General features: G+C 35.7%; 1 protein-coding gene and 1 long non-coding RNA gene across 2 annotated transcripts in view; one reads left to right on the plus strand and one right to left on the minus strand.

Moving 5' to 3' along the window:
* Window positions 1-27,401, plus strand: part of LOC128086655 (uncharacterized) — a 631,060-nt gene that overhangs the window by 561,599 nt on the left and 42,060 nt on the right. The window lies entirely within an intron of this gene.
* WDR27 (WD repeat domain 27) overlaps window positions 1-27,401 on the minus strand; it is an 89,293-nt gene that overhangs the window by 41,798 nt on the left and 20,094 nt on the right. Inside the window, exons 17-22 of the mRNA XM_052695463.1 lie at window positions 26,765-26,886; window positions 26,076-26,209; window positions 21,867-21,964; window positions 21,499-21,620; window positions 16,635-16,732; window positions 5,744-5,842 (exon numbers count right to left, since the gene is read on the minus strand). Of these exons, the coding sequence (XP_052551423.1) occupies window positions 5,744-5,842; window positions 16,635-16,732; window positions 21,499-21,620; window positions 21,867-21,964; window positions 26,076-26,209; window positions 26,765-26,886 (673 nt within the window). The remainder of the gene's footprint in view (window positions 1-5,743; window positions 5,843-16,634; window positions 16,733-21,498; window positions 21,621-21,866; window positions 21,965-26,075; window positions 26,210-26,764; window positions 26,887-27,401) is intronic.

A 27,401-nucleotide genomic window follows, 5' to 3' on the forward strand; every position in this document is an offset into this window, starting at 1 on the left:
CAAGAGGCAAACAAGAGCAGCTAATACGCTCGTGCTTATAAAATTCCATGGTTCATAACATAATCTACCACAGCTAAGATTTACAATCATCTTCAAAGATATACCCAGAGACAGCGGAGTAGCAGCCCACTGCAAAGTCATTCCTGTGTTACTAAGAAAGCAATATTTACCTCTCCTCTCCTAAGACAGTAGTAATAAAAGCCAATCACACTCCCAGAGTCCAAGAAATTGAGGTGCAGGAGTAATTCAAAGATGTACTCTTCCTTGGAAAGGGATAGATTTTGTCTAACAATAGGTGGCTGCAGTCCCTGTCATTCATCCTCTGCCATTTATATTTCTCTACCAAGCAACGTCAGTTCTGCTTTTTCCACAGTAATCATTGCTAATACTACTTTCTCCAGATGCTTTCCTTTAAAGCTTGAGTTAAAAAATATGGACATATAAAACACAATTTGAACAAAAAATAATTGAGATGCTTATGACACCGAAACTCAAAATATATCAGATAGTCCCTACCACTGCTTCATTTAATACATTCTGTTCTGCAAGCCCTCTGGTACAAAGCATAGACTGAGACAATAAATACTAGCCCTGCTACCAGACATTTTGAAAAGCAAATTTCCAGAAGGCATCCTACTTGTTTCCAAATGCAATATTAAAATCAATGAGCATATTCTGTTGATCAAAGATAAATAACAAAAACATCACTGATAGCATAAATTTATAACTCCCAAGATAACGAACTACACATAAATACAACTTCTGAACTACTAGCACGTCCTATCTCCTCCATATACATCTAAAGCAGAATATCTTTATCAAAACCCTGAGCCTTCCTTCACCTGTAATCCTTTATCTTCCATTCATTACTACCTTAAAAGTTTTAGTGAAATCATGGTCCCAAGCAAGAGGCAAACCACCACACAATTTTATCATTTATATTTTGAGGATCTGGGGATGTTTTTCTCTTTTCTATTGAGATAATGTAATGTAATTTTCGACCTAATCAGATGCAGTTTGTAAGCATATTACACCAGACACAATATGAAAGCTTTTTATGTAAATAAGATCAGAATAACTGACTGCAGTGGTAACAAACTGAGGTAGACTTAATTTTTCATTCAAAGAAAAAAACACAGGAAAAATGTCGTTGCTTAATTCAGTTTTACACATTAAAACTGAACCACAGAAAGACTAATATGATTAATAATACATTAATCAGCAGAACAAGAAGAGAAGATATATATATATAAGAAAATAGTGATGACAACACAACCTCCAAATGAGTTTTGGTGATTTACTTTGGTCTATCTTATCTGGGTCTGTGGATTGAACACCATTAACACATAGACAGCATTCAGATTTCTGAAGAACAGAGAAAGCATTGAGATATACCAGAAGTAGCTAATATACTAATTTAGTAAAGAAAAAAAAAAAGTTTCAAGCTAGGCAACACTTTCCCTCAATATAATAAAACAGAGGCTGTGCAAAATCAAAATATAAAATATAGTAGCTATAGAAGTCTGACTTGAACATTTCAGCTTGGTTAGCACTGTAACTAGCAAATTTGTATCCTAGTAATCCAAAAGGAGGACTTCCCTTCCTGCACTGGAATATATGAGGTCCAGTAGTAAGCATGCACAAAGTGACTTGCTAAAGTTCAAACAAGAAGTTCCGAAGACCAAAATACATTTCTTCTCAAAGAACTTAAGACATCAGCAAGGAACAGGACTTGGAACTTTGCTAAAGCAAAAATGTGCTTTCCTACACTGAATAAAACATTGTCAAAATATCAGTATACTGTGAGATGTTCAATGGAACACTGGGGAAAATAAGGAAAAAAACTTAAAATTTTTAAGCTACTTTAAATAGTAAAGCTCCCTCTATAGCCGTTTCTCAAAGCCAAAATATATGTGAGCAAGTCTGTGATGACTTTAACAGATAGCAGCACTGTTTTTTTAATACATTTCTGAGGGACAAAAACCAAAGGAATATTTTTAAAGTAACATATGATATAATTATGGATAAAAATAAAACTAAGAATTCTGTTACATAACTCCCTTTTTCATTCTCATAAAATAATTTATTAATATAATCCAATATGAAAAGTCATAAAAGATCATCTGATTTCAAATGGTGAATTTTATGACTAAGTAAACATCAGGGAATAAAACATTAAATATATCGCTCAGTACCTCTGAAATTCCGTACGGAATATCAACCTTTGTAACTATTTAGAACTGTCAACTACAAACAAATTGTACAGTGTGCATTGTGCCAGATGCAGAATCTTGCTCCTGAAAATAACTGAGCCAGAAAGTATAACCATGTCCATTATTCACAGGCTTACAGATCACTTCGGATATGACCCCTAACTAGTATGTAATCAGCATCATTTGTAAAGTGAGAATTAACTATTAAACCAATATTGCACAAATGTTAGCATTCAGGAATTCTGCAAGTGATTAGGATTGATGCATAAGTATCAAATCAACATACCATGTATCTTGTCCCTCCTTTGACTGTTAGTGTCCTTCCAGAGATGAAAAACTCTACCACTTCTGAATTTGGTGCCTTCACATTTTTTGGAGGTCTACACTTAATCTCAGATTTAGAACATGCTTCAAAGGTATCACTATGAGTAAAATCCTGCACTTCAGTAAAAAGCTTAAATAAAATGGAAGACAACTTCATACAATACCCTTGCATTTTTGTTATTGATGTATATCTTATGCTGAAAAAATACTCTGGGTTTTCAGTATGGGTCACTCAAACCCAGCCTGTAAGACTTGATATGGAAACAGACTTTTAAATTAGCAAATTGGATATCATCAATGGGCCAAAATGTGCCACTAAAGTCTAAATTTTGAAAAGAAACATCATAATCTGAAAACAATTTAAGACACAAAACTTTACTACTGCATTCCCTTTTTCATTTCTGGGAACTTGGAATTTATTCAGCGAGCCTCAAGGTATTAAAAAACAACAACAACAAAACAACGAAAAAGAAAAAAGAACCTAATTAGACATGAAGTAAAAAAGTAACTAGGACTACACTGAGCACAGGAACATTTCTATTTTTAAAAGAAGCATTTCAAACTTCTCAAATACTTCTATCCTTTTAGAATAAGATTTCATTGATCGGATAATATTTAGGTAAACATTTTTCTACAGAAACCAGCAAAATGGAAATCTAAATCAAGCAGCAATATTTGTCTAACATCCTTGGCACTGTTCTTTGATAGCAAGAAACTTCAAATGTCCGCTTGTTAAACAGATAGAAATTATATTCAAAAGAGAGTCAACCCACTTCATTTGCAGCCTTAGGCTTCTTAAGATGAAGATCGGAACCAATATTAGAAATGCTAACTTTCTAGATTTTTTAATCACTATGAATTATGAAAAGGCTTATCACAGCTCAAAACCAGGATACTGTGGGTGCCTGCTTTGATCAAACCGTCAAGTCCTACACAGTTCTTGGCAAAGATTCTTTTCAATTGGGAGTAGCCAGGTACGGGAACGCTTGCATCACATGACTTACAATATGTACACACACAAAAGCAGTTCAAATCAAAGTAAGAGGTTACTTTAGCCAAACAGAAGCTATATCAATTAGTTTTTGCATCAAACAGACAGTGTATTTCATAATAGAGTAAAAAGCATACACAAGTTGCAACTCTTCAGTTTTCTTACTCTTTGCCCTGCAGGAATATGGTTTTGATTTTGCTGTTAGAAAATGCAGCCAGCATGTATTTCTCTCTGGCAAACATTGTAGAATACAGAAGTCATTTTGTGATTAATATTTCTCAATTATATCCCAGTTCTTCCCCTACTATCTTAAAAATCAATTGTATTTGTTAACCATAGGGTGGAAGCATTGCATGTGATAAATTAAACTCAAAGATGATCGAGGTGTAGTTACTCATCAGTAGAAAGATACATTGCATTATTTAGGAATAACCAAATAAACTTTTTACCAGCACTAATATGTTTTTACAGCTTTTATAATACCATTAACTCATGAACACTTAATGGACATTAACTCATTGAATATTATCTGCAAAAATATCTGAATTCTTAGTACTCTTAAACTTGATCCCATTGCACACCAGTCAATTTGTTAGAATGTTACTTGTCTAATAATATGAATGAACTGATGAACTATTCCTTGTCATGTTCAATTTTTTTTTCTTTTTTTCCGAAGGAAAGACAAAAATATAATCAGTCAAAATGTTTCAAAGAGAAGTCAAATGTCCCTGAGCTGTATTTTGTCCTAACAGTAGAGCTGTGGCAAGTTTCTCAGAATCTGAAACTTGACTCAGATTTCCAGTGGGGACAGCAAGAACAGTGAAAGATATCTATGGACACTGATGTACATTATGCAGAATTCCAACCCATGAGACACACTAAATTGTATTGATTGGCACTGTGCCCACCAGGGACTATGTGCCAACTGGAGCAGGATGCAATCTAGCTATTCAGCTTCCTATAATGAGCTACCAATTGCCAAGAATTTGGAGTAAGGGTAAAATCATAAACTATTAATTTATTTTCTATCAGCAGCCTTTCTTAACAAAAGCTTTATGGCAAAAGAGAAAAGGTTTTACAGCTACACTTCTTTTTATACTATTCACTCTCAACCTTAATTAGGATCTCAACTAATTATATAGCATGTGTCATGCGTTGGGATCAATATTAGATATGTTTCATTTTACAAATAAAATAAAAGCTTCTGTTCTGTATTGAAAACTATGTTCTCAAATGCAAATTACCAGAAACTTGAAAAATGTATCTTATCATGGAAACCATGAGAATATAGTAGCCATTGCCAAATCTTCACAAATCTGCCAATAAAACCTTCACACATGATTAGAGTCCATATTTCAAACTGGCTACAAAAGTAAATTCCATTTGCTCTGAATCTGAAGTTAACTTCTTGAAATTGAAGTCAACTTCTTAATGAGTCACCTAGAAAGACCTACAAGTTAGACAGCTTTCCTAAACAAGTATTTTGGAAGAATGCATTTATAAGCCCAATTTCAAAGAGCAATACTACTAGCTAGCAAGTATCTATCTCTTATTAAACACCAGGGAAAACTTTGTGCCAACAATACAGGACATTAAGTTAAAATTATGTGCAAACTCAGAAAAGGTAGCAGTACACTTTTACTCAAGACTCGTTGCTAGGAGTAGCTAATTTAAATATAGCAGACAGTGAGAAAAGACCTAGTCTGCAAGGGATGCACAAAAAATTCTAAACACAGGTGAGGGTCTTTTCATTTTGTATTCAATGTTCCTAACAAACCAGCAACAAAAGCTTCACCACCCTGTGTTTGATTGCCTAAATAAATTGATGTGTAGTTGCTACACAGTTCAAATGGTAAAATACACAAACACTATACACACTGCATAAAGCTGTGTTACAGAAGATAACATTCTCTTCAACTATGATGGCATATGACAACTGAGAGTCAAGTACTGTGAAAATTTTGAGAGATTAGCCCTTAACAATCACTATGAGTGACAAAATTTGTTCATTTCCCACACAAAATAAAAAAAAAAAAAAGCATCAGGAATCAAATGCTAGTGCTACATAGTAATTAAGCATATAAAAGTGCAATTGACCTCAGTTTTGCACATTAAGCTGAATCTTAGGAATGCGCATGAAAGAACTACATTGCGTACAATACAAGTACTTCCTGTAATTTTGGAGGAAAAATAAACAAAAACATTACTTACATACTTGTCACCTGAACCACTGGCTATAAACTTCCCACAAGGAGATACTGCAATTCCACAAGGGTAGGAGTGGCTACCATGCCCTTCAAATCGACGTTCACACCTTCAGAGAAGTTTCACAAAGTCTCATTAATAAAATATAAAGACTAGCTCTTTTACCACCATTTTCATGAAATTCTGCTCAAGTCTCATCATTTTTCTTAGTGTACAAATTTAACTAAGGCAACTACACTAGGTTACAAATATCTGTCATAGGATTTGTGAAATTGGAAAGGCATTAAAGAGTATCACTGAATAAAAATAAAATGAGTGCACAATACTACAGGACAATGCTCAAGCCCAAGCTTTAGCCTTGTTTAGTTTACAAAGGTAGAAACATCATTAGCATTTAGAAATGATACCTGCCATTAAACCTCTATAGTTGGCTACCACAGAACTATATGATAGAATGGCTTATATTGAAATCAGCTTTAGACATCATCCAGTTCCAACCTCCCTGCTGTGAGATGGGCTGCCACCCACCAGACCAGGCTGCCCATGGCCCCATCCAAGCTGTCCACGAATGCCTTCAGAGATGAGGCATCCACAGCTTCTCTGGGTAACCTATTCTGTGCCTCACCATCCTATCTCCTGGAGGAAAGCCAAACCAACACTGCTGGAAGCATGGAATGTTTATGTAAAAGCCAGTCTACACGGAAATTCCCCTCTAGCAACTTCCATTGAATCAAGATGCAGAATGTTGAATCATAATGTAAATAATTACTGCTTCCTCTTTTTTATACTCAAGTCTGGATATTTAATTTAATTTGTGTTGCTGTATTTACATTCTTACTCCGTTAGTTTACTGTGTCTTGTAAAATCAATACAAAAATGAGCTTCCAAAATTATATATATTTGAATATAAATATATCTACAGTACAACTGTAATTAATCTCTTATCTATATTAGTACAGTATAAAGGAAGGATTGCATTTAAATTTAACAGAAGGAATTAATTCCCTATTTTAAATGTTAACACTGCAAGATAGCATTACTATCATTGTGGAGTAAGTTTTTGATGGCTGGGCACACCAGGGCAATATAAGAAAAATTTTAAGTGAGATGAAGATCACTATCCATCTTAGAAAGTCCACTGTAAAGAACTGTGATAGTTTTGTAGTCACAGCAAAACTAAGGAAAAAAAAAAGAAAAAAAAAAAGAAAAAAAGACAATTTATAGTTGTTTCAATGTTAAAAGCCATTTTAACACATGTAAAAATTAGAGCTCCAATCACATTCAGAATTATTTACAAATGTGTGCCTCATTTAAAAGTTTAATTAAATAAATGACTTTTCACACTGTCTGATAGTGATAGGATAAGGGGGAATGATTTTAAACTAAAAGAGGAGAGATTTAGAATTGATATTAAGACATTTTTTACTCAGAGGGTTGTGAGGCACTGGCACAGACTGCCCAGAGAAGCTGTGAGTGCCCCATCCCTAGGGAGATGGGACCCTGAGCAGCTTGATCTGGTGGGTGGCAGCCTGGTCTGTGACGGCAGTTGGGATGAGTGGGGTTTAAGGTCTGTTCCAACCCAAGTCATTCTATAATTCTATACCCACAAGAAGTTATAATTTCAAGGCTGACATAATAATTTGTATTCCTCTTCTGCCTTCATTGTGAGTGCTATCACAAAATCTTTTGCCATCGCTCCGTTGTCACACACTCCCTATGCATGCTAAGTCAAGGAACGAAACTGAAAGAGTAAAACCTGCCAGCACCTGCGATACACAATTTTCCCTGGCCAGCAACATCATTAACATTGCATTAATTGAATCAACTGAACTTGCTTGCAGAAACGTTTATGTTTTTAAACCATTTTGTTCTTTTTCAGATGTATATATGTCTGAATGCCAAGTTGATCTTGTTTACCCGTCTGAAACAGGTAAATAAACAAAAACATTACTGTGTAACTGATTCAACGTATGCTGAACAAAGCACAAAAGGACACTTTTGAGTCATGAAAATGCATCATTTTACAGAGCTTAACTCTCAGAGATTATACTGAGATTCAACCAAATATATAGAAAAAGCTACTGATTTCAGTGCACTTTTTTTAGTATAGAGTAATCAGATCTCTCACCTCAGGTTAGTTCTAATATAATACTGTAAATAGCACAATTTTAAAAAAAATTATGCAGTTCAAAAAGAATTAAAAAGACATTCAATGACTGCGAGTACTACATAAAAACATTCTTTCCACTTCAGTTTCTATATAACTCTTGAGTTCATGTTCAGAGACTTTCAAAAACAAATGTATGCCATTGTATAACCTGCCTCTATTCAAGCTTTCCATTGTCAGAAAAGAGAAACATCAGCTACCTCAGACTTCTCTCCAAAGCAGCACTCTATCACCACATAAGACTCCAAAGGTTAGGTAACATAGAACAAGTAACAGAATACATATTTAAATTAAATTTTCAGAGAGAAAAAATGAACAATATTCATAATTTCTCGGTCACACATGAATATGCCTCCAGGATCACCTTACTTCTTTAGGTATACAGCTAGCCATAAGGATTAAACGGAGTTTAAGGCCTCATTCCATAAATGCTAATTTCCATGATGAACTGTTACTTCTTCATAGAAACATCTACAAGTAAATTACTGATGATCTTGCAAAAGAATTTGACTCTGCAGCTACATCCCGTAACTCACTTCTCTACCTATGAATGGATTGATAAGAAATAACACAATTCCAAGGCTTCCACTGATCTTTTTTTCTGCTACACTACAGCAGTGTAAAACAAAGGCTGAGTCATAGGACAGTACAACTCTTCACCCTTGCTAGTACAGCCATAGTAATAACCAACAACCTGGATTCCATTTTCTTAGTTGTTCCCTGTTACAGACACGTTGTATTTTCCATTATGAGTATAGTTACTTTTCCAATCCTTCAAAATTCTGCTCTAAGATGACAATTCAAAAAAGTGATTCCAGTTAAACTTTCCACACAATCTGGCAGAAATTTTGCTACGCTATCTATTATCTCCAGATATCTCCAGGTACTACAGTGATGAAAAGAAGTGAAAAAAGAAGCTTTTAAAAAATAGCTGGTATTACACACACAATTTTAGCTTATTCTAGGAGCTCACTTATTTCAGCCATTATTTTTCTCCAGTTGTGTTAAGTAGCAGCAGGTGGTGATCAAACTTATTTTGGACACTGCAAGCCTTCCTCAGCCAACTGGCATGCTGTCCCAGCCTCCTGAGAATAAATCTCTGGTCAGAACTTTTCAGGGGTTACCATGGCAAACATCTGGTAATTGCATGGGACAGCAAATAGCCAAAATTTCCCTATGTTTTCCAATGTACAGCTTTTAGACCACTTTCCAAAAGAATGTATCTTATGTCACAAACATCTTGTACAATACTGGGGAAAAAAAAAATGCAACTTTTTTTTCTGTCTTTGAAAGATACTAAAATAGTATATATTGATATATCAGGGAATGTGTAAATGAGTCTAGTTCATTCTTGTTACATTCAGAATAAACTTGTTAGCAGCCCAAAGCTTTCTTCTTTTTAAACTACCTCATCTTTTACTCTGTTACTTTGTCCCTGTGCTGCACTATTTGCTCAGAGAACCTACAACACCAGCAGATCCATTGAGATGCTATGAATATCCAAGTATAACCTGACAGGAGTAGTAGCTAACTCAGATGTACTGTACACATGGGTTTCATTTAAAACACGCGCTGAACTCTTCATATAGGAGCTCAGCATGCTTTCAGCAACAGTGTGAAGCTGAGACCACACATTTCCCATGCTGTATGCCTTGATGCAACCCCAATCCCAAACTTGGAGGAACTCCAGCCACTGCTTATCCCTTTCTCCTTTTTTATCCTCAGATAACACTCAAACATTTAGAGGGAATTAAAAAAAAAAAAGAGAGAGAGAAAGAGAGAGAGGGGAATCATGGGATTCTCATGTTCAGAAGAGACCAAGAAGAAAAAGAAATAATTTGTTTCTTAATGTGCTTTTGTGCATCTTGCTCAGAATATCATGCAGCTAGTGGAGACAGAAACTGAAAATTTTCTGAAAATTGAAAGCAATTCATTTAAATTGCACGTCTGACCCTAATGCTCTCAAAGTGTAATTGTTAGAAAATGTATGAGATGAGTTCCATGTGCCTGCAAGAATTCTCCTGAAGCATGCTGCCAAGGGAGCTTATGATCTAGTTGCACAAGATCATGATACAAGTTGGACATACTACTTTCATGTCAAAAGCTGTCTCGTGTAAAGACCTGGCAAATCATTTCAGAGGCTGAAAGAGGGTGAAACTAATTTTCTCTTGGGTCTTCCACCAAAGCATTGTCATGACCGCAAGTAATCTGCAGGAGAAGTTCAGTATGTTCAAATAAACTAATACTCTTCAAAAATCTTCACTGTGGTCCCACGAGTGCACACTGCTTTCTTCCAGGAGATAAGGAACAATTGCTCCAGCAGCAAACATAGTCGGAGCAGCTGAACTTCTATTCCTTAGCACTTCAGAGTCAGTCAGAGGAAGACTGCTGCTGCCACAAAAGGCATTAATAGCGGTGGTGCCTGGAGCTCCTCACAACATTAGTTCTGACAGTTTCAGTGGTGACAAGAGCAATCTAGTTGCTGCCACGTCTACTTTCCCAAACACAGCATGGTAGCAGCCCAATCCTCTAGCTTTTCTGTTCTCTTCCCACTTCTGTGTAGAAAATTAGCATATCTGATAGAACAGCACTACTGTCTCAATCTCCGGATTAATTCCCAACTTCATCTGTCCTTTTCCATCCTGCTTTTCCAATTACGTCACAGCAGATGTCTCAGCAAGTTCTCCACACTATACATCTCCGTGGCAAGTAAAGAAGAGAAAGTGCTGGTTTCACAGAATTATAGAATGGCTGAGATTAGAACCTCAAGAAGTCATCTGATCCAACTTGACTGCTTAAGCAGGGGCATAGAACCATGCCCAGGAGGCTTTTAAGTATCTCCAAGAAGGGAGACCCTACAGATTATCAAGGCAATCTGCCACAGTGCTGTCACCCCCACAGTAAAAGAGTTTTAAGAGGATTCCTTAAACCCTCCCTTCAAGTATTTATGCACATTGATGATATCACCCTCAATTCTTGCCTCCTCCAGGTTGAATAGTCCCAACTCCCTCAGTCTTTCTGCATAGGAGAAAATCTCCAGTCCCTTTAATGCTTTTCTAGCACTACACTGGATTCTCCCTAATAGCTGCATAGCTCTCTTGTAATAGGGAAACCAGAATGGACATGGTTCTCCAAGTGCAGACTCACCAAGGCTGAGAAAAGGTAAAGGATCACTTCCTTCGACCTGCTGGCAATATTCCTCTTGATGCAGCCCACAACAACATTAGCCTTTTTTGCTCAAGATCACACAGCAAATTACCAGAAAGATCACACAGCTTACATTCACCTTAGGGTCTTCCAACATCCTCAGGTCCTCTCCTGCCAAACTGCTTTCCAGGTGCATGGTTGCACCCTGCCACATACAGGACTCTGCACTCCCCACTCTTAAATTTAATGATCTTACTAGCCCACTTCTCCAGCCTGTCAGGATCTGTCTGGACAGCTGCACAACCTTCTGGTGTACCATTCAGTTCTCCCAGTTTTGTAGCATCTTCTGCTCATCTGTTGATGAGGACATGCTCAATTCCACCATCCAGATTACTAACACAGATATTGAACAGGAGTGGTCTCAGGACTGATCCTCAGAGTATTCCACTAGTTACTCATCTCCAGGCTAGACTTTGTGCCACCTATCACCATCCTCTAGGCCTAGTTGTTCACTCTATCAGCCTCTCTATGAGGATCTTACAGGAAACAGTGGCAAAAGCCTTCAAATTAAGTCCAAGTAGACTACATGCACCACTTTCCTCTTGTGTACCAGGCCAGCCATTCCAACACAGAGGTTCACATTGGTGAAGCACCACTTCTCCCCTCCTCCTATGAGTCCACAGTGACTACTCCTGATGACTCTGGACCTTTGCAGTCCATAAAATGGTTTTCAGAACAAGTTGTTCCACCACCTTCCCCAGGACTGACGTGAAGCTAACTAGCTTTTATTTCTCTGGACCTTGCACCTTCCAAAGGGCCTACTCCTTAGAAAATAATAAAAACTAATTATATATAGAAATTACAGAAACAATGTCTATGACCAGATAGATATAAGAACAACTTCTGAATAGATAATGTAAGGCTACACCTCAAAAGCTGCCAATTTGCTTCCACAAACAGAATTTTTGCCCTGATAAACTCATACTCTTCCAAATACTAAGTGTCTTGAATTAAGACATCTGCTCTGTTGTTGCAGGTGTTCTTCCTGCAAAGGGAAGGAAATAACTGATGAAGACAGAGATAGAATGTTTATTCATGCCTTAAATCATGAAAAGACTCTTTGCTGTTTATATAATACTTTACAGATTTCTGCATATACTACCAATGTTACTATTAAAAAACTGAATAAATAACATTCTCTTGGAATGTTAACCAGTCTGATTTCCAAACTGCATGGAACACAGCCTTCATACTTAGTTTTAATTATCAGTATATTTTCTGGAGTGGAAACTTTAAAAAAAAAAATTACAAGGCATTCCTTAGCATGCATTTCCAGACTTAAGCTCGTTATGTGAAAAATAAATAAAATGGTGAATGCTCATCAGGATACAGAAAGAGCAGGGCTGACACAAGTGGGAAATTCGCCAAGAATTCAAGAGCAAATAAGTCACAGACCTATAAGATGGTTCTGGCTAAAACTGGATGCCCAGGACTAAGCTTAAAAGGAGAGCCAGGAGCAAAGGACAGAGTGCGTCAGTAAGTCAAGGCTGGTCTGAGCATTTAAGGCCCACTGAGGCTCTCAGGTCCCTCACAGTACAGTCTGTAGCTTGAGTTAAGCTACATCTGAAAAACCAAGATAATTCTAGGACATGCAATTAGTGTTATAACAAGGATGAATCTAACCTACATGCCAATATGACTTCAGCCACATTTTACTGATGAGCAAGAAAGCAGAAGAGTTGAAATCCATCTGGAAGAAAAGCTTTCAACTATTTACATTCTGTAACTCCTCTTATGTCTGCTTGAAATGAAACATGCAAGGAAAACTGCAAATTGCTGCAGAAATCTGGACAGATGATTTCCCCCCCCCCACCCCTCCCATATCAGCCAGTCATGAAGAGTACTCATGAAATTTTGCTGGTGAATGTGAGCTTATGCTATACGTTCATTGTCAATAAATCAGACATTTACAAAAGTATAGAGGGCAACACTTTGAATTGGTGGTTTCCTCCTCACATCATGAAGGGAAGAAGCTTTCTTTATTGAGGATATTATATCACACAATTACCTAATCTGTAAGTGGGAAGAAAAAAATATGAAGGGCAAGAAGTTAAGAACTGTCACATGAAGTTCAGATTACAAATATAAGGAATCAGCTGGCATTTAGTCTAGTCTATCATTTGTGGTTGTTATGGTTTTATTATGTAAGGGAATGGGATTTTCCTTAGCTTTTAAGTTACTATGTTCTAAATGTCAGTTTCACAGCAGTGAGATGCAGAAATCTGTCTCTCACCACTTGCTGTTTTGATGAAACACAGTAGTCACTAAAAACACAGGGCTCGTGGATAAGAAGGCTTGATCTGTATTTGGCTCTGCCAACTGCTGTCATTCCAATACATAGGTAAAGATTGTATTAAATAGTAAAGGCAACAGATATAGACATAACTGCTAGACTCTAGATTCTACAGTGAATTAGTGCTAGACTCCTGACTTCAAGAGAAGTTGTAATGTTTATGAAATACATTCAACAGAAGGAGATAAATGGGCAAAGACAACAAAATGGTAGAGCTTTTGTGTTTCATGGGCAATTAAGAGTCTACAACATTTCATCACAAAGAGGACTTAAACTCTTAAAAAAGTTAAGCATGCAAACTCCTGGTCAAATATTTGTCTGACTCTTGGCAATCCGTTAGCTGATAACTATAAAATTATTCTCAATTAAACTGAGAAATAATAGATGCAGTGAACACGTTAGATTCCTAACTTAGACTATAGATAAGTAATTTCACTTTTTCCTCCATCCAGCCATTGTTTGGACAAAAAGCCTTAATATGCTTTTCACAGCTGATCAGAAGTCACTATCTTACCCCATCACATGCATTTATAATGCCTGATACCTCGTTATAGTAACCTGAAAGAACAGCAGCCAAAGTTGGCAGTTCTTCCAAAAAGATCTAACCTCACCTCCTTAGTGCTTTATGTTGCTTTCTAGATTGTCTGGAGCTTTTCTTAGCTATGGTTCTAAATGAGGAGCAGAATGCAGGAGAAGTATAAAAATGTTGACTATCTTCAGATGTAACTTTAAAAATCCACGCATTTAAAAGCAAATGAAGCAGGAGTCCGAGCAAGTCCAAACATCACTAGTAATGTCCAAGACTCTCTCATTTACTGGCAAGATGACCTGGCTGTGTGAGGTTGGCTGGCAACATCAGAAAGTTAAAATGCCTTTTCTTGTACCACCTTCAGAGGAACTCATAAGATTTTCTGGCACTCTTTGAAGCAGCGCTGAAATGCTTCCAAACCACCAGTACTGAAAGAGACAGATGGATTCACAGCTTTATTCAGTAAGGATGATGAAGTTGAAAGTGCAAAAGCACTCTCACCGACTTCAAGACCAGAGAAAAGATTAAATAAATTAATTTCCACAGTGACAAAAAAAAGAAGTTTGATGATACAGACTGACTGAGGAAGAGAAAAAAGTCTGTGAAATTCAGAAAAAAATAGAAAAAACTTAATATGTTCAAAGTCTATAAAGCTGTAAAGTCAGGTTCAAATGTCTGAAAATATACACTATGCAAGGGTTAAAACACACCTGAGCATTCTATGATTCCTTGATTATGATTAAAACAATGCATACCAGCAAACCATGACAGAAGAATGACAAATGGAGAATAAGAAAAACGATCCAGAGAAAAAAGCATTAGGAAGAAAAAAAATAAGAAAATAAAAACAGTTTTCAACATGGTTGCCTGAATATTTAGAACAAAAAAAAAAAAAAAAGTTGAGATCTTGAAATCAGTGTTACTACTCACAGTGCTGCAAACACTGCAAATGAGAAGGTGAAATTACCTTTTCTATATATCAGAAACACTGGAAAAAGATTTCAGTGAGCAAATGTTACTCTGGCAAACCCAAAGCAGAAGAAAAAAAAAAAAAAAAAAAAAAAAGGTCATTCCAAAGGGACTATTCAAAACATAATAATGGCAGATGCACTAACTTCACAAATCAGCAAGTGTAAGAGATAAAAGGAATTGGCCCACCATAAGATTAAGAATTAATTTCTTCTGTATGTGTAAGGGATGGACTGGATTTGACTGGACAAGACATGTAAACAGAAAAGCAAGAAGTTTTCAGTACATGTAACTGTACAGTAGACCTAACACTTCAGTGGAGACCTTTTCCAAGCTCAGATAGAACTTTCCAAACTCAGCCATTTCAAAATTATTTATGTGTAAAACACCTGGTGAACACATTAGGAAAAAGTGAACAGCTTTCTTCCTTACGAGAACTCAAGAATAGATTTTAAAATACAGAAGATTTAACCTGTAGCCAGAGGAATGAGAGAAAATTTCATTTTTAAAAATTGAGTTACTATCCCCAAAAAAGCTGCAAAAGTGATTTATTTTTTCTCTACAGTGGTTACCATCATTGAACACTGTATAACATGAAACAAACACACGTATGCACACAATACTCAATGCACACCCCAAAAATATGGGTCATTAAGAACTTGAATAATCTTTCTTTTTTAAAGTTTGACTAACAGAACTCAGCAGACACTAGAATATACTGACTTGGCCAAATTAAATATGAAGCAAGAACATAAATTATTCCTTTCTTCCCAGGACCTATTTATTTAATTGATTGCCCAGACTTTACACTTTAACTATTTTACCATTCACCTGCTCTACTCATAAGTATTTTGAAATGAAGAGACAGATAAGTGACCTGTGAAAAGCTATTTACTTTTTCATTACTCTTCTAGCAACAGAGTTAAGGCAGCTTATTAGAAAAACATAAGAAGGTAACAGATTCCAACCTCCGCATTCTCTAGTTTCATTATTTTCTGACATTCAGTACAGGTAATACAGTAATTCTTTTGGCAAGAACACATGTGCCCCCTATAGGTTTAATACATTCTTACCACAGAAACATGAAAATAATGGAAACAATCAGTAAGCATTTCCTAAATAGAAAATTCACTAGCAGAAAAGAATATTTTTAACTCCTTTGATGTTTACATACTCAGAATGAATATGAATTATTGTTACATATTTGAGCATCTTCCCCATCCAAATCACTTTCCTTTTAAATGCAGTTCTTTTAACCAGCATAGTTTGTCCTAAGTATTTCCTTTACTGTGTAATGTTCTTACTTACCACTCTCTCTCTCTACCCCATAGCTTTCCCAAGTACATTGTAAGCTTTTTTGAAAAGTTGCAGCATATTATTCTGAGTTTATCATAATGTAGTATGCATATTTACACAACTATGTAGACAATTTATTATAATGTTGCTACAATTATATTTGCATTTTAAAAGCTGGATCATAAATGTTACCTTCCTTAGCAGTAACGATACGCTGTTTTGGAAATAACATTAGCATCCAGTTCTATATACTATTTTATAAACACAATTAGTTATCAAGGTGGGTAACGTATAGGTGATAAATCTTGACTGTTTAATGATTTACATATAAGTAACCACAACTGAGGAACCAAGGAGTAAAAATCTACAGATCCAATTCCAAAGCAAGTACAACAATAAAAGAACGCCCTTTTATTCCAAGATATCTAATTCAGCCTTACTTGAGAGTTCTTAAATCCCAGAGTTTGATTCCATCTCCTACAGCTGTGGTCATGAAAAGGTTGTAAGCTTCAGGCTTCTGAGTGCTGAATGCTGATCCCTGTAAATATTAAAATTAATTTGAAGTAACAGTTGTAGTGCTAAAGATTAGATCATTCAAGAATAAATGTTAAGTATTTTATTAGATTATGGGATAGAAAGCTTTTATGCAGAAACACAAAGGAGTACAGGGAAACACTGGCATGTGGAGAAACCCCTACAACTCCAACAGAAAAGCGTAGCTATGTCTTAACTTCTTTCCAGGACAGCCATGAGCCCTTTGATCCAGGGGCGACTCCTACCAAAAACGAGTCACAGGGACTCTAAGTGACAGTAATAAGTGACAATAAGCATGGGGTTAATTATGGAAATAGGGGAAAAACACTGTGATTGAACAAGACTTTATGGGCTTGTGTGTCCTGGAATAGCAAGGGTCTGGGAACCAGCAACTGGAGTGAGAGCACAGATCAGATGGCCTGTTGGTCTAGGTGCCAGCAACTGGAGAGATCAGAACGAGTGAAATCACATGACAGCAGCTGAAGTTGGACCATGGCAATAGGGGCCAAGGGTCTGAAGTACAAGCAACTGGGACAAATGAGGGTGCATAAGCAAGCATTTTATCACTTGCAAACTTCAAGGACTAGCCAGCAAGCAGGTGAAGTAGCTTGGTAGCCAGGTGTGTGTGCATTTCAGGGTAGGAAGAGCCCAGTAGAGCTGACTTCCAGAAGGTTAAAGCCATCTGACACAAATTTTCAAAAAAAAGCATTCTAGGCAATGAATGCTTTTTTATCGATAGCACTTCAAATACTTTTCATGACATCAAAGACTAAATATTCTACACCTTTTTCTAGACATGACCAAAATATTGATCAATTACCAAAACCTGAATTGGCCCTTGGCCACTCATTAGCAAGTAATAAATAATAAATTTCAACAGTTAATTAGAGGACTGTAACAATCATAAAATAACTAATCACTTTTCTTTTCACAGTAAACTGATATCCAATGCAAGCAGGGATTATTTTAACAACTTCTAGTTTGAAGTTACTTTTTTCAGACTGCAAATATTATTACAGTTCAGGTGAGGGACAAGAAGGGTAAAAAGAAAACTTCACAGAATTAACTACCTTGACAAAGACAAACTACACAATACAGATAACCAGTGTAGTCAAGTGTTCAACCCAACGGGGGTTGGACTCGATCTCCAGAGGTCCCTTCCAACCCCTACAATTCTGTGATACTGTGAACTAAAAGCCAAGTTTAGCCCTGGCTTAAGTGAGCACTCTGTTTCAGTAGTAATTGTGCTCTCTCATATCTGATTTGGGATCCATACCTTTAGATAATTAAATCCAGGATATCTTTAGACCTCTGTTGTTTTTTTTAAATCCACATTGGCAAACCTTGACCTTTTTACTGGCTAAAACCTTCTTTCTCCAGGGAACTAAATATAAACAGTTGGAACTCCTCCTTTCCTTTCCCTACCATTCACATTCTTGATTTGCTGAATACATCACGGAAAGCTCAAAGCCATTTCCCGCAATCAGAGCTCAACTGCCAGGAATCTTCTACTTCTTACAGAAACTGGTATATGGGTGGAAAGTTCTCCAGTCAACAGAATTGGCCAAACTGCAAGACAAAGTTGGGCACTCAGACTACAGGAGCTTTCATTTCCTAAGCTAAGGATTACCACAGCCTGCTCTAACAAATGAGCAGAAATGCACTTGCCACTGATTTCCCAACAAAGTTGGGGTCTACACATTTTCACGTAAATTCTGTGTATCATGCCTAAAAAATAAAAAACAAAAGCTAACAGCTTGTAAAATAGAAAGACATTGCATATAATCTGGGAGTATCTTTACAGAAACACAGATTCAACAGCATGTTACAGCACAAACAACGTGACAAGTTTAGTTAATTTTTACTTCCACTCATTATCTTCTAAACATATTTTTAGAGAGAGTCATAAAATTCTAAAAGGAAACAGGATTCACGTGCATCTGTTAAAATGGTTTTCCAAGAAAAAATTAGCACAGCATCACCCTTTAAGAGATCATTTATAACCATTGCTGCCATCTTACATATGAATATACATATTTGCAATATTTCCTGCTAAACTGTTCTGGAAGAAGACTCAGGATACTATTTACAGCAGACATAGCCTGATGACTAAGAACATATTCCAAGTGAGAAAGTAAGCTTAATCAAGTACCCTGAAGGCTGAAACACATCTCATGCATTGACATTCTCACAAGTAATCTCCAGAACTGACAAAAAGAACTGCTTAAAGTAATAACACCACAAGGTATATGTACTTGTGTACCACTGCTGTCTAAAACCAGCAAGAACTGAATGCCATGCTGGATTTATGTTACTAGAATGTCCTATACATGGAACAGATAAGCAAATCATAATCAAACCATACCTCCAGGAGGTTTTTATAAAACAGTAGTGAATAGATTTCTTCAATTATTTGTATTAAAAGAAAATCTAGTATCTCCATTTTCCCCTGTTCAGATTGCACACAACAGCAACCTTGGAACATGATACTGATATATTCTTGTATGAAGCTAAATAAAAAAAAATACTTCAAGAATACACCTAATACATTGCAACCATTAGTGAGCATTCAGTTCAAAAGGTTAGAGTTGGTCTAGCCTGAACAAAAGTCTCCATAAATATTAAAGCCTTAAGACTACTTCACTCCACAGATCTGCTTCTCCTGCATCATCCCTCTCCAACAGGTAGGGTAGTCATAGACTTAGATTCCAGTATGTTTTACACTTAAAAAGGATATAGTTTACATACAGCATTTTGCATTATTTTGAAAATCTATAAGATATTTCAACGTTATCTTAAAGCAAATGCCCATATATATATATATATATATATATATATATATATATATATATATACACACACACACACACACTCTAGCCATTTATATTAATGTAACAAGATAGCTGACGGTGTAATTTTCCAATGGACTTAGCTAAAGTATTAATTTTATGTAACTGAAAAAATAACTGAGAACCTTGATCTATAGTTTCCCTCCAAAATAAGGAATTTTCTTTGCTATACCACATGCCTCTAGTTTTTCTCCCAAGTGAATACTTGTCCACAGCTTTAAAGTTTTTCTTGATTAAATAACCTGAAGCCACTCAGCTGACCAAGCAAAAAGAAAAGCCAAAACTTTATATGTGTTACAAATAGCACTGAAATAGTTAGCAGAATTTTAAGTGCTTTACCAGATCACATCTCACAGGAAAACCCACAAAGTGTTATACAAAAGTAGTAATAAGGAACTGTTTTAAACCCACAGAAATAAGGGCTTTCCAAATGGAAAAGAATCAACAAAACCTAACACAGTAGGCATTCTAACATGTACAGGAACATAAAATTCCCAAATGTTCATATCAATCTTCAAGGTTTTTTTTGTTTGTTTGTTTGTTTTGTTTTTGTTTTTTTTTAAGAGGAATTTTGAAGTTATCCACTCCACTGCAATACTAAGCAATTTTTTTCCTTTTCCAAAATCCCCAAATAAACCAGATGACTTCATATTCAACTCTGTAGAACACTTGCATAAGACATAAGGCAACAAACCTAGAGTCACATAACATAGAATTAATAAGGCAAGCCCATCATTCATTTATATATAGACTAGGTTGTATGTTCTGTAATTTAGTTTTAAGTAATAAAAGAGTAAAAAAAAAAAATACATTTATCAGCTTAAGGTTATTTTGCAGCTACTTTACAGAAGAAAGTTCAAAATGGAAGAAAAAAGGAAGGTTGACAGTTTCCTAAGAACAATGAACTCCTATTCAGATAATACAGTGATTAAAATACTTGTCTTGCTTCCAAACTGTTTTTTCCCCTCTATATAATCTTTTGGGTCAAGAAACACAAGGCTTTTTTTCCCCCCTCATCTCTCTCACAGCCAAGGATCTTACAATTACCTTTATTTCTAAGAAGCCCTTTTGCTGACTTATGCGCAGTACACTTTAAACTCTGCATGAGAACAAATTTAGGCAATGACAGTCTGCTCTGAAAATGGCCATTTGCTGTATTATTATCTTTGGATTATTTTGGCTGTGTTTTGTTTGTTTCGTATTATTGGGTTTTTTTATTATTATTTAAATACAAAATGATTATTTAACATATAAATTATTAACTTCTCTTCTGCATATTAGGGGAAGACTATTAGGAGTCTATATAGCCCCCCCAGCATAATACTCTCAGAACAATGTATGTAACAATTTTGGTTCCAGGTAAAATAACACAGAGGTCATGCTAGAATAAGTTACAAGAATCATTAGAATTTCTACAGCTCTATTTCCCCATACAGGAACAAAATGTTAAACTTGTTTCCTCTTAGTCATGAAATATTTTGAGGGATCAAAATTCAGTGTGAAAGTCAAATGCATGTATGTAAATACTGCAACAAATCAGTTAGAAAAAGCACTCAAGTCAATGTCAAAGATGTGACAAGTGTTAGCGTCTATAAAAATAACTAGAAGTCTACAAACATTTCAAACGTTTACAGTTAACAAATTCTGCAATACTGATGTTAGTAGCCTGCCCAAGTACTGCTAAGTTTAAGACACACTGCTCTGCTCACAGGCTTGTTCAGTGATTATTACCACTCCCTGCTTTCCACTAGAGAATGAGTGAGACCTTGTCTGTGGATATGCCTTTATCACATAAAATTACGTTCCTGTCCATCCCCAACACAGACTCTACTGATGATGGTTAATTACGTATTTAATCTGCAATTTTTTTTTTTTTTGCTGATGCACATCTGCTATTATAGATATTCAGTAATATGTATACCTTGTTTTGACAGATCTGATGGACTGCTCTAGTATGAGCTTCTGGTATCACTGCTGTGCTGTGGCCTGCATTGAGATCAAAAACTTCCAATGCTCGGTTGCTGCCAGCTGTAAGTACAATATCTGTAAAATTCTCTGTGTTAAAGTTAAACTGATCTAAAGAAACAAAAACAGATAAACGTTTTGTTGTATTTAGTGTCTTACAAAACAACAAAAAAAAGCAGTTCTAAGGCTTAAATTCAGTACCCCAAAAATATGATATCAACACTGATACAAAAGTTACGAAAAAAAAATAAATTAGTTTACAGCTCTTCCCATATCATTAGATTCAACATTCCAAGAAGAAAATAAGAATTTGCTGAAGGATACACGAGTAGAAATCATTCACTGCTGAAAGGCTGGTAATCTCCACTGTTGAAGCCATGGGAAATTTCTGTACCAATTTGCAAATACTTTTCTGTTTGTATCTACAAAATATATAAAATAAATGTGGCATTAATGAAAGATTAAGAATTCCAGTCTGGACAGTTTCCATAAATAAATTTGATGGCTTGCCATTATAGCAAAGACAGTTCCTTTGTAGGATTTCCAACTGGCTACCAAAGCCAATTCATAGAATCACCAAGGTTGGAAAAGACCTCCAAGATCATCTAGCTCAATTATTGGATAACCACCAATGTTTCCCCACTAAACCATGTCCCTTAGTACTGCACCTAAATGTTTCTTGAACACCTTCAGGGACAGTGGCTCAACCACCTCCCTCAGCCGCCTGTGTTCAACATCTGATCACTCTTTTAAAGATTAATTTTTTTGAGCCTCCCCAGCACAACTTGAGATGATTCCCTCTAGTCCTATTGCTAAGTTGTGAAGCTGTTTTCAGATGTTAGAATACACTAAGGCAAGTCCTAGAAAACACAGCACAAATGAAAGCTAACAGGAAGCACGTACAGGCAAAACTCCAATCACATGAAAACTCAAGTGACTACTGTAACATAAACAGGTCTAAATTATACCACCATCCCAAGCCAACAAAAAGCTAATTAGAAAAACCAAAGAGGGCTGCCTAGTATCTTCTCACATTGTTTTTGTTTGTTTTCTCCAGGTTTCCAGTTCTATGCACAATACATAATCTCAGCTGACAATCCTAAAATTACAGTTTCTATATAATCCAAATTATAGCCCTATCCTCCTTTAATACCTTAAATCACTGGAAACCGATAACAGTCTTAAGTGTCTTATTTGTAATGCCTTATGTCATCCATATTTTGGAGATTCAGTCATTCTAGGGGGAAATACATTTACAGAATGGTTGTTTTCAGGAGAAGAGCATAGCTTGTTTATTTAAAAAACATTAGGAACATTTCACCATATTAGGCATTATATCACACAATGGCTTTGAAAAGCAATGCTTCTGTTACTTGAATTATTTATACTTGAATTATTCGCTAATTCGCTAATTAATTCGCTTTAAACTCCTTTCAAATGGCTCCTTCTGGTCTTTAGAACAACACATGAAACTAAATATAAAACAAGATTAGATTTTGTTTTGCTTAACAGAATCACAGAATTGTAGGGGTTGGAAGGGACCTCCAGAGATCATCGAGTCCAACCCCCCCTATAAATTCATATAGAAAGTAAAGATAATTAAAAACTTTTAAAAAATTAAACAAAACATCTACAATTCACATTAGCAGGCACAACTGCTGACAACAGTGGAAATTCACTGGTTAGAAATTTTGAAGAACACAAATTTGTTTAGGTTGTGAAACATTTTGAGATTAATCAGATGTAGAAATCAAGAAATTTGTATTTTATTCCCAGAAATGCAATAAATATCCTCTGTGACATTTATAAAGAACACTTTCTTATTTCTACTTTTCAATTACAGTTTTGAAACTCAACCAGCATTTAACCATCAAAATAAGTTGTTGTAACACTTAGCTAACTAATACTAACAAATAGTTTTTAAAATTCTGCAGAGAAATATCGATAAGATTTATCATTGTATTGTTTCCCATCCAAAATGCAGTAACAATCCATTGGTTAGTCAGATAGTATAATCATGCTCTTCTAATTAAGGATATAAAGCATGCTCTGGGGGGTTAGATCCAGCTGCTCCTTGAATCAGCTCCATTCAAGCATTCTTCCAAACTTGACTCAGAAGGCAAAATTAAGAGTTGTGAGAAACAAAAGAAATGACACAATCTTTCATAAAAGAAGTGCTGGGAAATGAACTGGAGGGAAGCCACAAGAAAATGTCAAAGAGAATTTAAAAAAAAAAAAAAAAGTAGGTACTGGAGGTTAATCAACACATATAATCAAGCCTCAGACTGGTTTGTGGATTTGTTGTAATGTCTACAATTACGTTCAGTCTACTGGCATTACACTAATATCCTGGAGAGCCTAATCGCATATTTTTGAGTTTGTGTTAATCCATCAAGGAAAGCATGGCAGTAACAAAAATGCTGGTATAAGCACAACTCCATACACATTAACAGCTTTAAATCAGGATATTACATACTTCTAACAAAGTAATTGTAGAAACACTGTACAGGATGAGAGGACAGTGTTTAAGTCCTTCCAAAATTGCTTAGGTGGGTTCTACAACTACAACACATTTCATAATACCTTTAGCATCTGAACTAGCTAGATCAAAGATAGTTCACATCCATCTGAGAGACTATGGAATTTCTTACTGTTACTGGATATGTTCTTCTGGGAGGCATAAGCCCAGAAAACAGAAGTAAAAAACATTTTAAACTAAATCTTAAAAGCAAAAAATAACCAGAAGAGGGAAGGGTACAGAAGAACAGTGTATTATTTTCTGTCCTCTTTTTTGAAGTTCTTCCAATATTGTCCGTATAGATGTTACCAGTTAGGAATGGCACAGGCCTAACTTAAATAACTAAATAAAATTTGCCTGTTTTCTGAATTTACTAGCTTACTCTGAATAGATTTGCAGCAAAACTGGGAGTGGGAATCATCTTTCCTGACTCCCACCTTCAATTTATTTCATTATTTGCCTTCCAAATTCCCTTCACCCTTACCCCCCATTAGTTTTATCTTTCTAGTGTAACATATATACAATAAAGTGAAAGCAGAAAATTGGATTTTTGAATTTTGAATTTGATTTTCCAGTCTATGTGCTGTGTCTATGTGCATTCCTGTGACAATATATGACTAAGATCATATAACTAAGGGCCAGAGCACATCCTCCATTAAGGATTTTGACAAGAAATGGAAGTTAAAAGGTCACAAGTACTTCTGCAGTAAAACCAGACAGATCACTGAAACCCACAATAAAGTAAACATTTGGAGAAATTTACAAACTGAAATTAGATCACAGCCCATTAGTTACTTTTTCAAATATGAAGGAAAAAACTGCTTTCAAAATGTGTTTTAAAGTACTGATGTAATTTAGCCTTTCTCTCCTCTTTTTTTTATTTTTTTATTTTTATTTTTATTTTTTTAAGGACTATTTAAAATTTCAGTGAAGATCAACATCCTCTATCTAGGAAAATACTCCTATTCAAAGAAATATTTAAACATGAACTGTGGCTAAACATCCAAGGAAACTGGCCAGTCTTCCCCATTTATGAATGAGGCCCAATGCTACTTAATAACACACTATTCACAGTATCAACTAATAGACTTCAGTGCTGTAATCTTAATTCACTTTCCTATTCTTCTAAAAAACAAAACAAACAAAAAAACAAACAAACAAAAAAAACCCCACACACAACATAGTCCTAGCAATGAGAAACCAACCTTGAAGAGATTTTTTTTTTTAATACTACTGTGTTTTAAAACAGTGTGCATATATAAGCGCATATATATTTGGATGTAATAAAATATCTTAGACAAATATATTGCTGAAAACCAGCAAGAGTAAGTGAAGAACAGAAAACTTGGTAAAAAAGATACAAGGACAATTTAGCTGCAATAGTGAACAAACATCCAAAAAAGGTATAGACAGATTAAATAGGAAGACTTGATTCCATACCAGAAAAGAGGAGCAAGTTAATAATCAATAGAGCAATTAGTAAAAAGTGCATGAAGAATGCTACCAATTACGTGGAAAAAAAGATGCATAAGGAAATTAATTAGACATATATAATAGATTGAAAGTAAATAAAAATGAAAGTAATCTGCTTCCATTTCACAGAAAATGAAGAAAACAGCTGCAGCATATTGGAGCCTCTGAAAGAAAATGCAATTTAAAATAATCCCAAGAAGAGGAATTGCAGAAGCTACTCAATCATAAGTTAAGAAACCGATGAAAACAAGTAGAAAGTATAGAAAGTCCCAGATTATTAAAAGTAATGGTAATTCTAACCAATTCTAAATACATGCACCCAATAATGCATGCAGTATAAGAATTATTGATAATCCTTTCCCCCTACTTACTCCCCCATTGCACAAAAGTTTCTTTGTTCCGTCAATTAGCTTGTTCAACTCTTTCATCTAAATATCATTCCTAAGACAGCCCTCCATCCCACCTTACTCCCAAGAAAATCTCAGCTCAGTAAAAGGAGTTTCATATATTTTCACTGTTCTTCTGATGGGGATTTCACTCACCGTCTTAGGTCATCCTTTGCTGCATCTAGATGGAAACTTAATAGATGAAATTCAGCTCCACAGCACAGCAATATAAATGTATCCATAAAATAAAATTGTGCAAAGCCTACAGCCCGCTGGAACATCTCTTTTCCCTGAAATGCAAGACATGTCATTAAGAATGGATTCTAAGACACTAAACATCTTTTGTCTGAGATAACTAGAGCTAAAGCATAATTTTCCTGTTAAACTAACCATAAGCCAGAAGGTTAACCTATTACGTAGTTGCCCTTCCTATTTCTGAAGTTTTCATTCTGCTTAAATTAATTGGCAGTAATGTTAAGAGTAGCTGTAGTCAACTGAATCCAATGCCATTGATTCTAAACTTCCATGTGAATTGTGGAGTAACTATAGGAAGACAAGCAGAGCTGAGCCAATGCAAATAGAAAATATATAGCAGATGTTAAAATAAAAAACTTCCTGACACGTCCACTAGAGTTGGCTACTGGACCTTTTTCTAGATTGCCATGACAAAAGCCTAATTTGAAGGCAGCGAAGATCACCTAGATCATAGTATCAGCTTGAATGACTACCAGTCTAGCTCTAGAAATCAGTCCATATGTTCCTCCTACAGAACCATTAAAATAAAATTAGATCAAAGCGCAAAGTGGCATCTTCTGTGATCTAAACTAACAGGAGTTTCTAATTACCAGAATTAGAACGGGTTCATTCTTGCAGACTGACCAGACCCTTACAGTTCTATCATCTGATGCAGAAACTATCCACTTCTTGTCATGACTCCAGCCAACAGAGTTAACTGCACCATCATGACCTAATAAAAATAATAAAGGAAATATCATAAACCCCGTTTATACTAACACATTTCTCCAGAGTTAATCATACTGTTTTAATACAGTTATATGTAACATTAAAATACACTTAAATATAGGCTTCGAACAGTTGGATTTAAACTGGTAACAGTAAACCACAAGATATCATCTAGACCACACTGATCCTGATAATAATCATATATTATTTTCCTTTGACCGATAAGCTGCCCTGATTGCTTCATCCCAGATAGATTTTTCTATGCACAGCCTTAACAACAGAAGTGCGGAAAACCAGCAAATCCAAAGGCAGAAGCCTGTGCCTTTTAAAGCCTGTACCTTTTAGAGCCTGACTTGCTTTTTTGTTTGGTTTTTTTTGGTCATGGGCATGCAACAAATCCAACCGCTGTAGAAAGGCTCAGATGGAAGAAAAATCCTGAATCTTAGAAAGATTACTTGGGACATGAAAGGCCACCAGGAGTTGAATCAGGCTTCAAATGGAAGTAATTTTGAATGCTTT

The sequence above is a fragment of the Tympanuchus pallidicinctus genome, unplaced genomic scaffold (genome assembly GCF_026119805.1).
Source record: "Tympanuchus pallidicinctus isolate F22 unplaced genomic scaffold, pur_lepc_1.0 scaffold1, whole genome shotgun sequence".
NCBI lineage: Eukaryota > Metazoa > Chordata > Aves > Galliformes > Phasianidae > Tympanuchus > Tympanuchus pallidicinctus.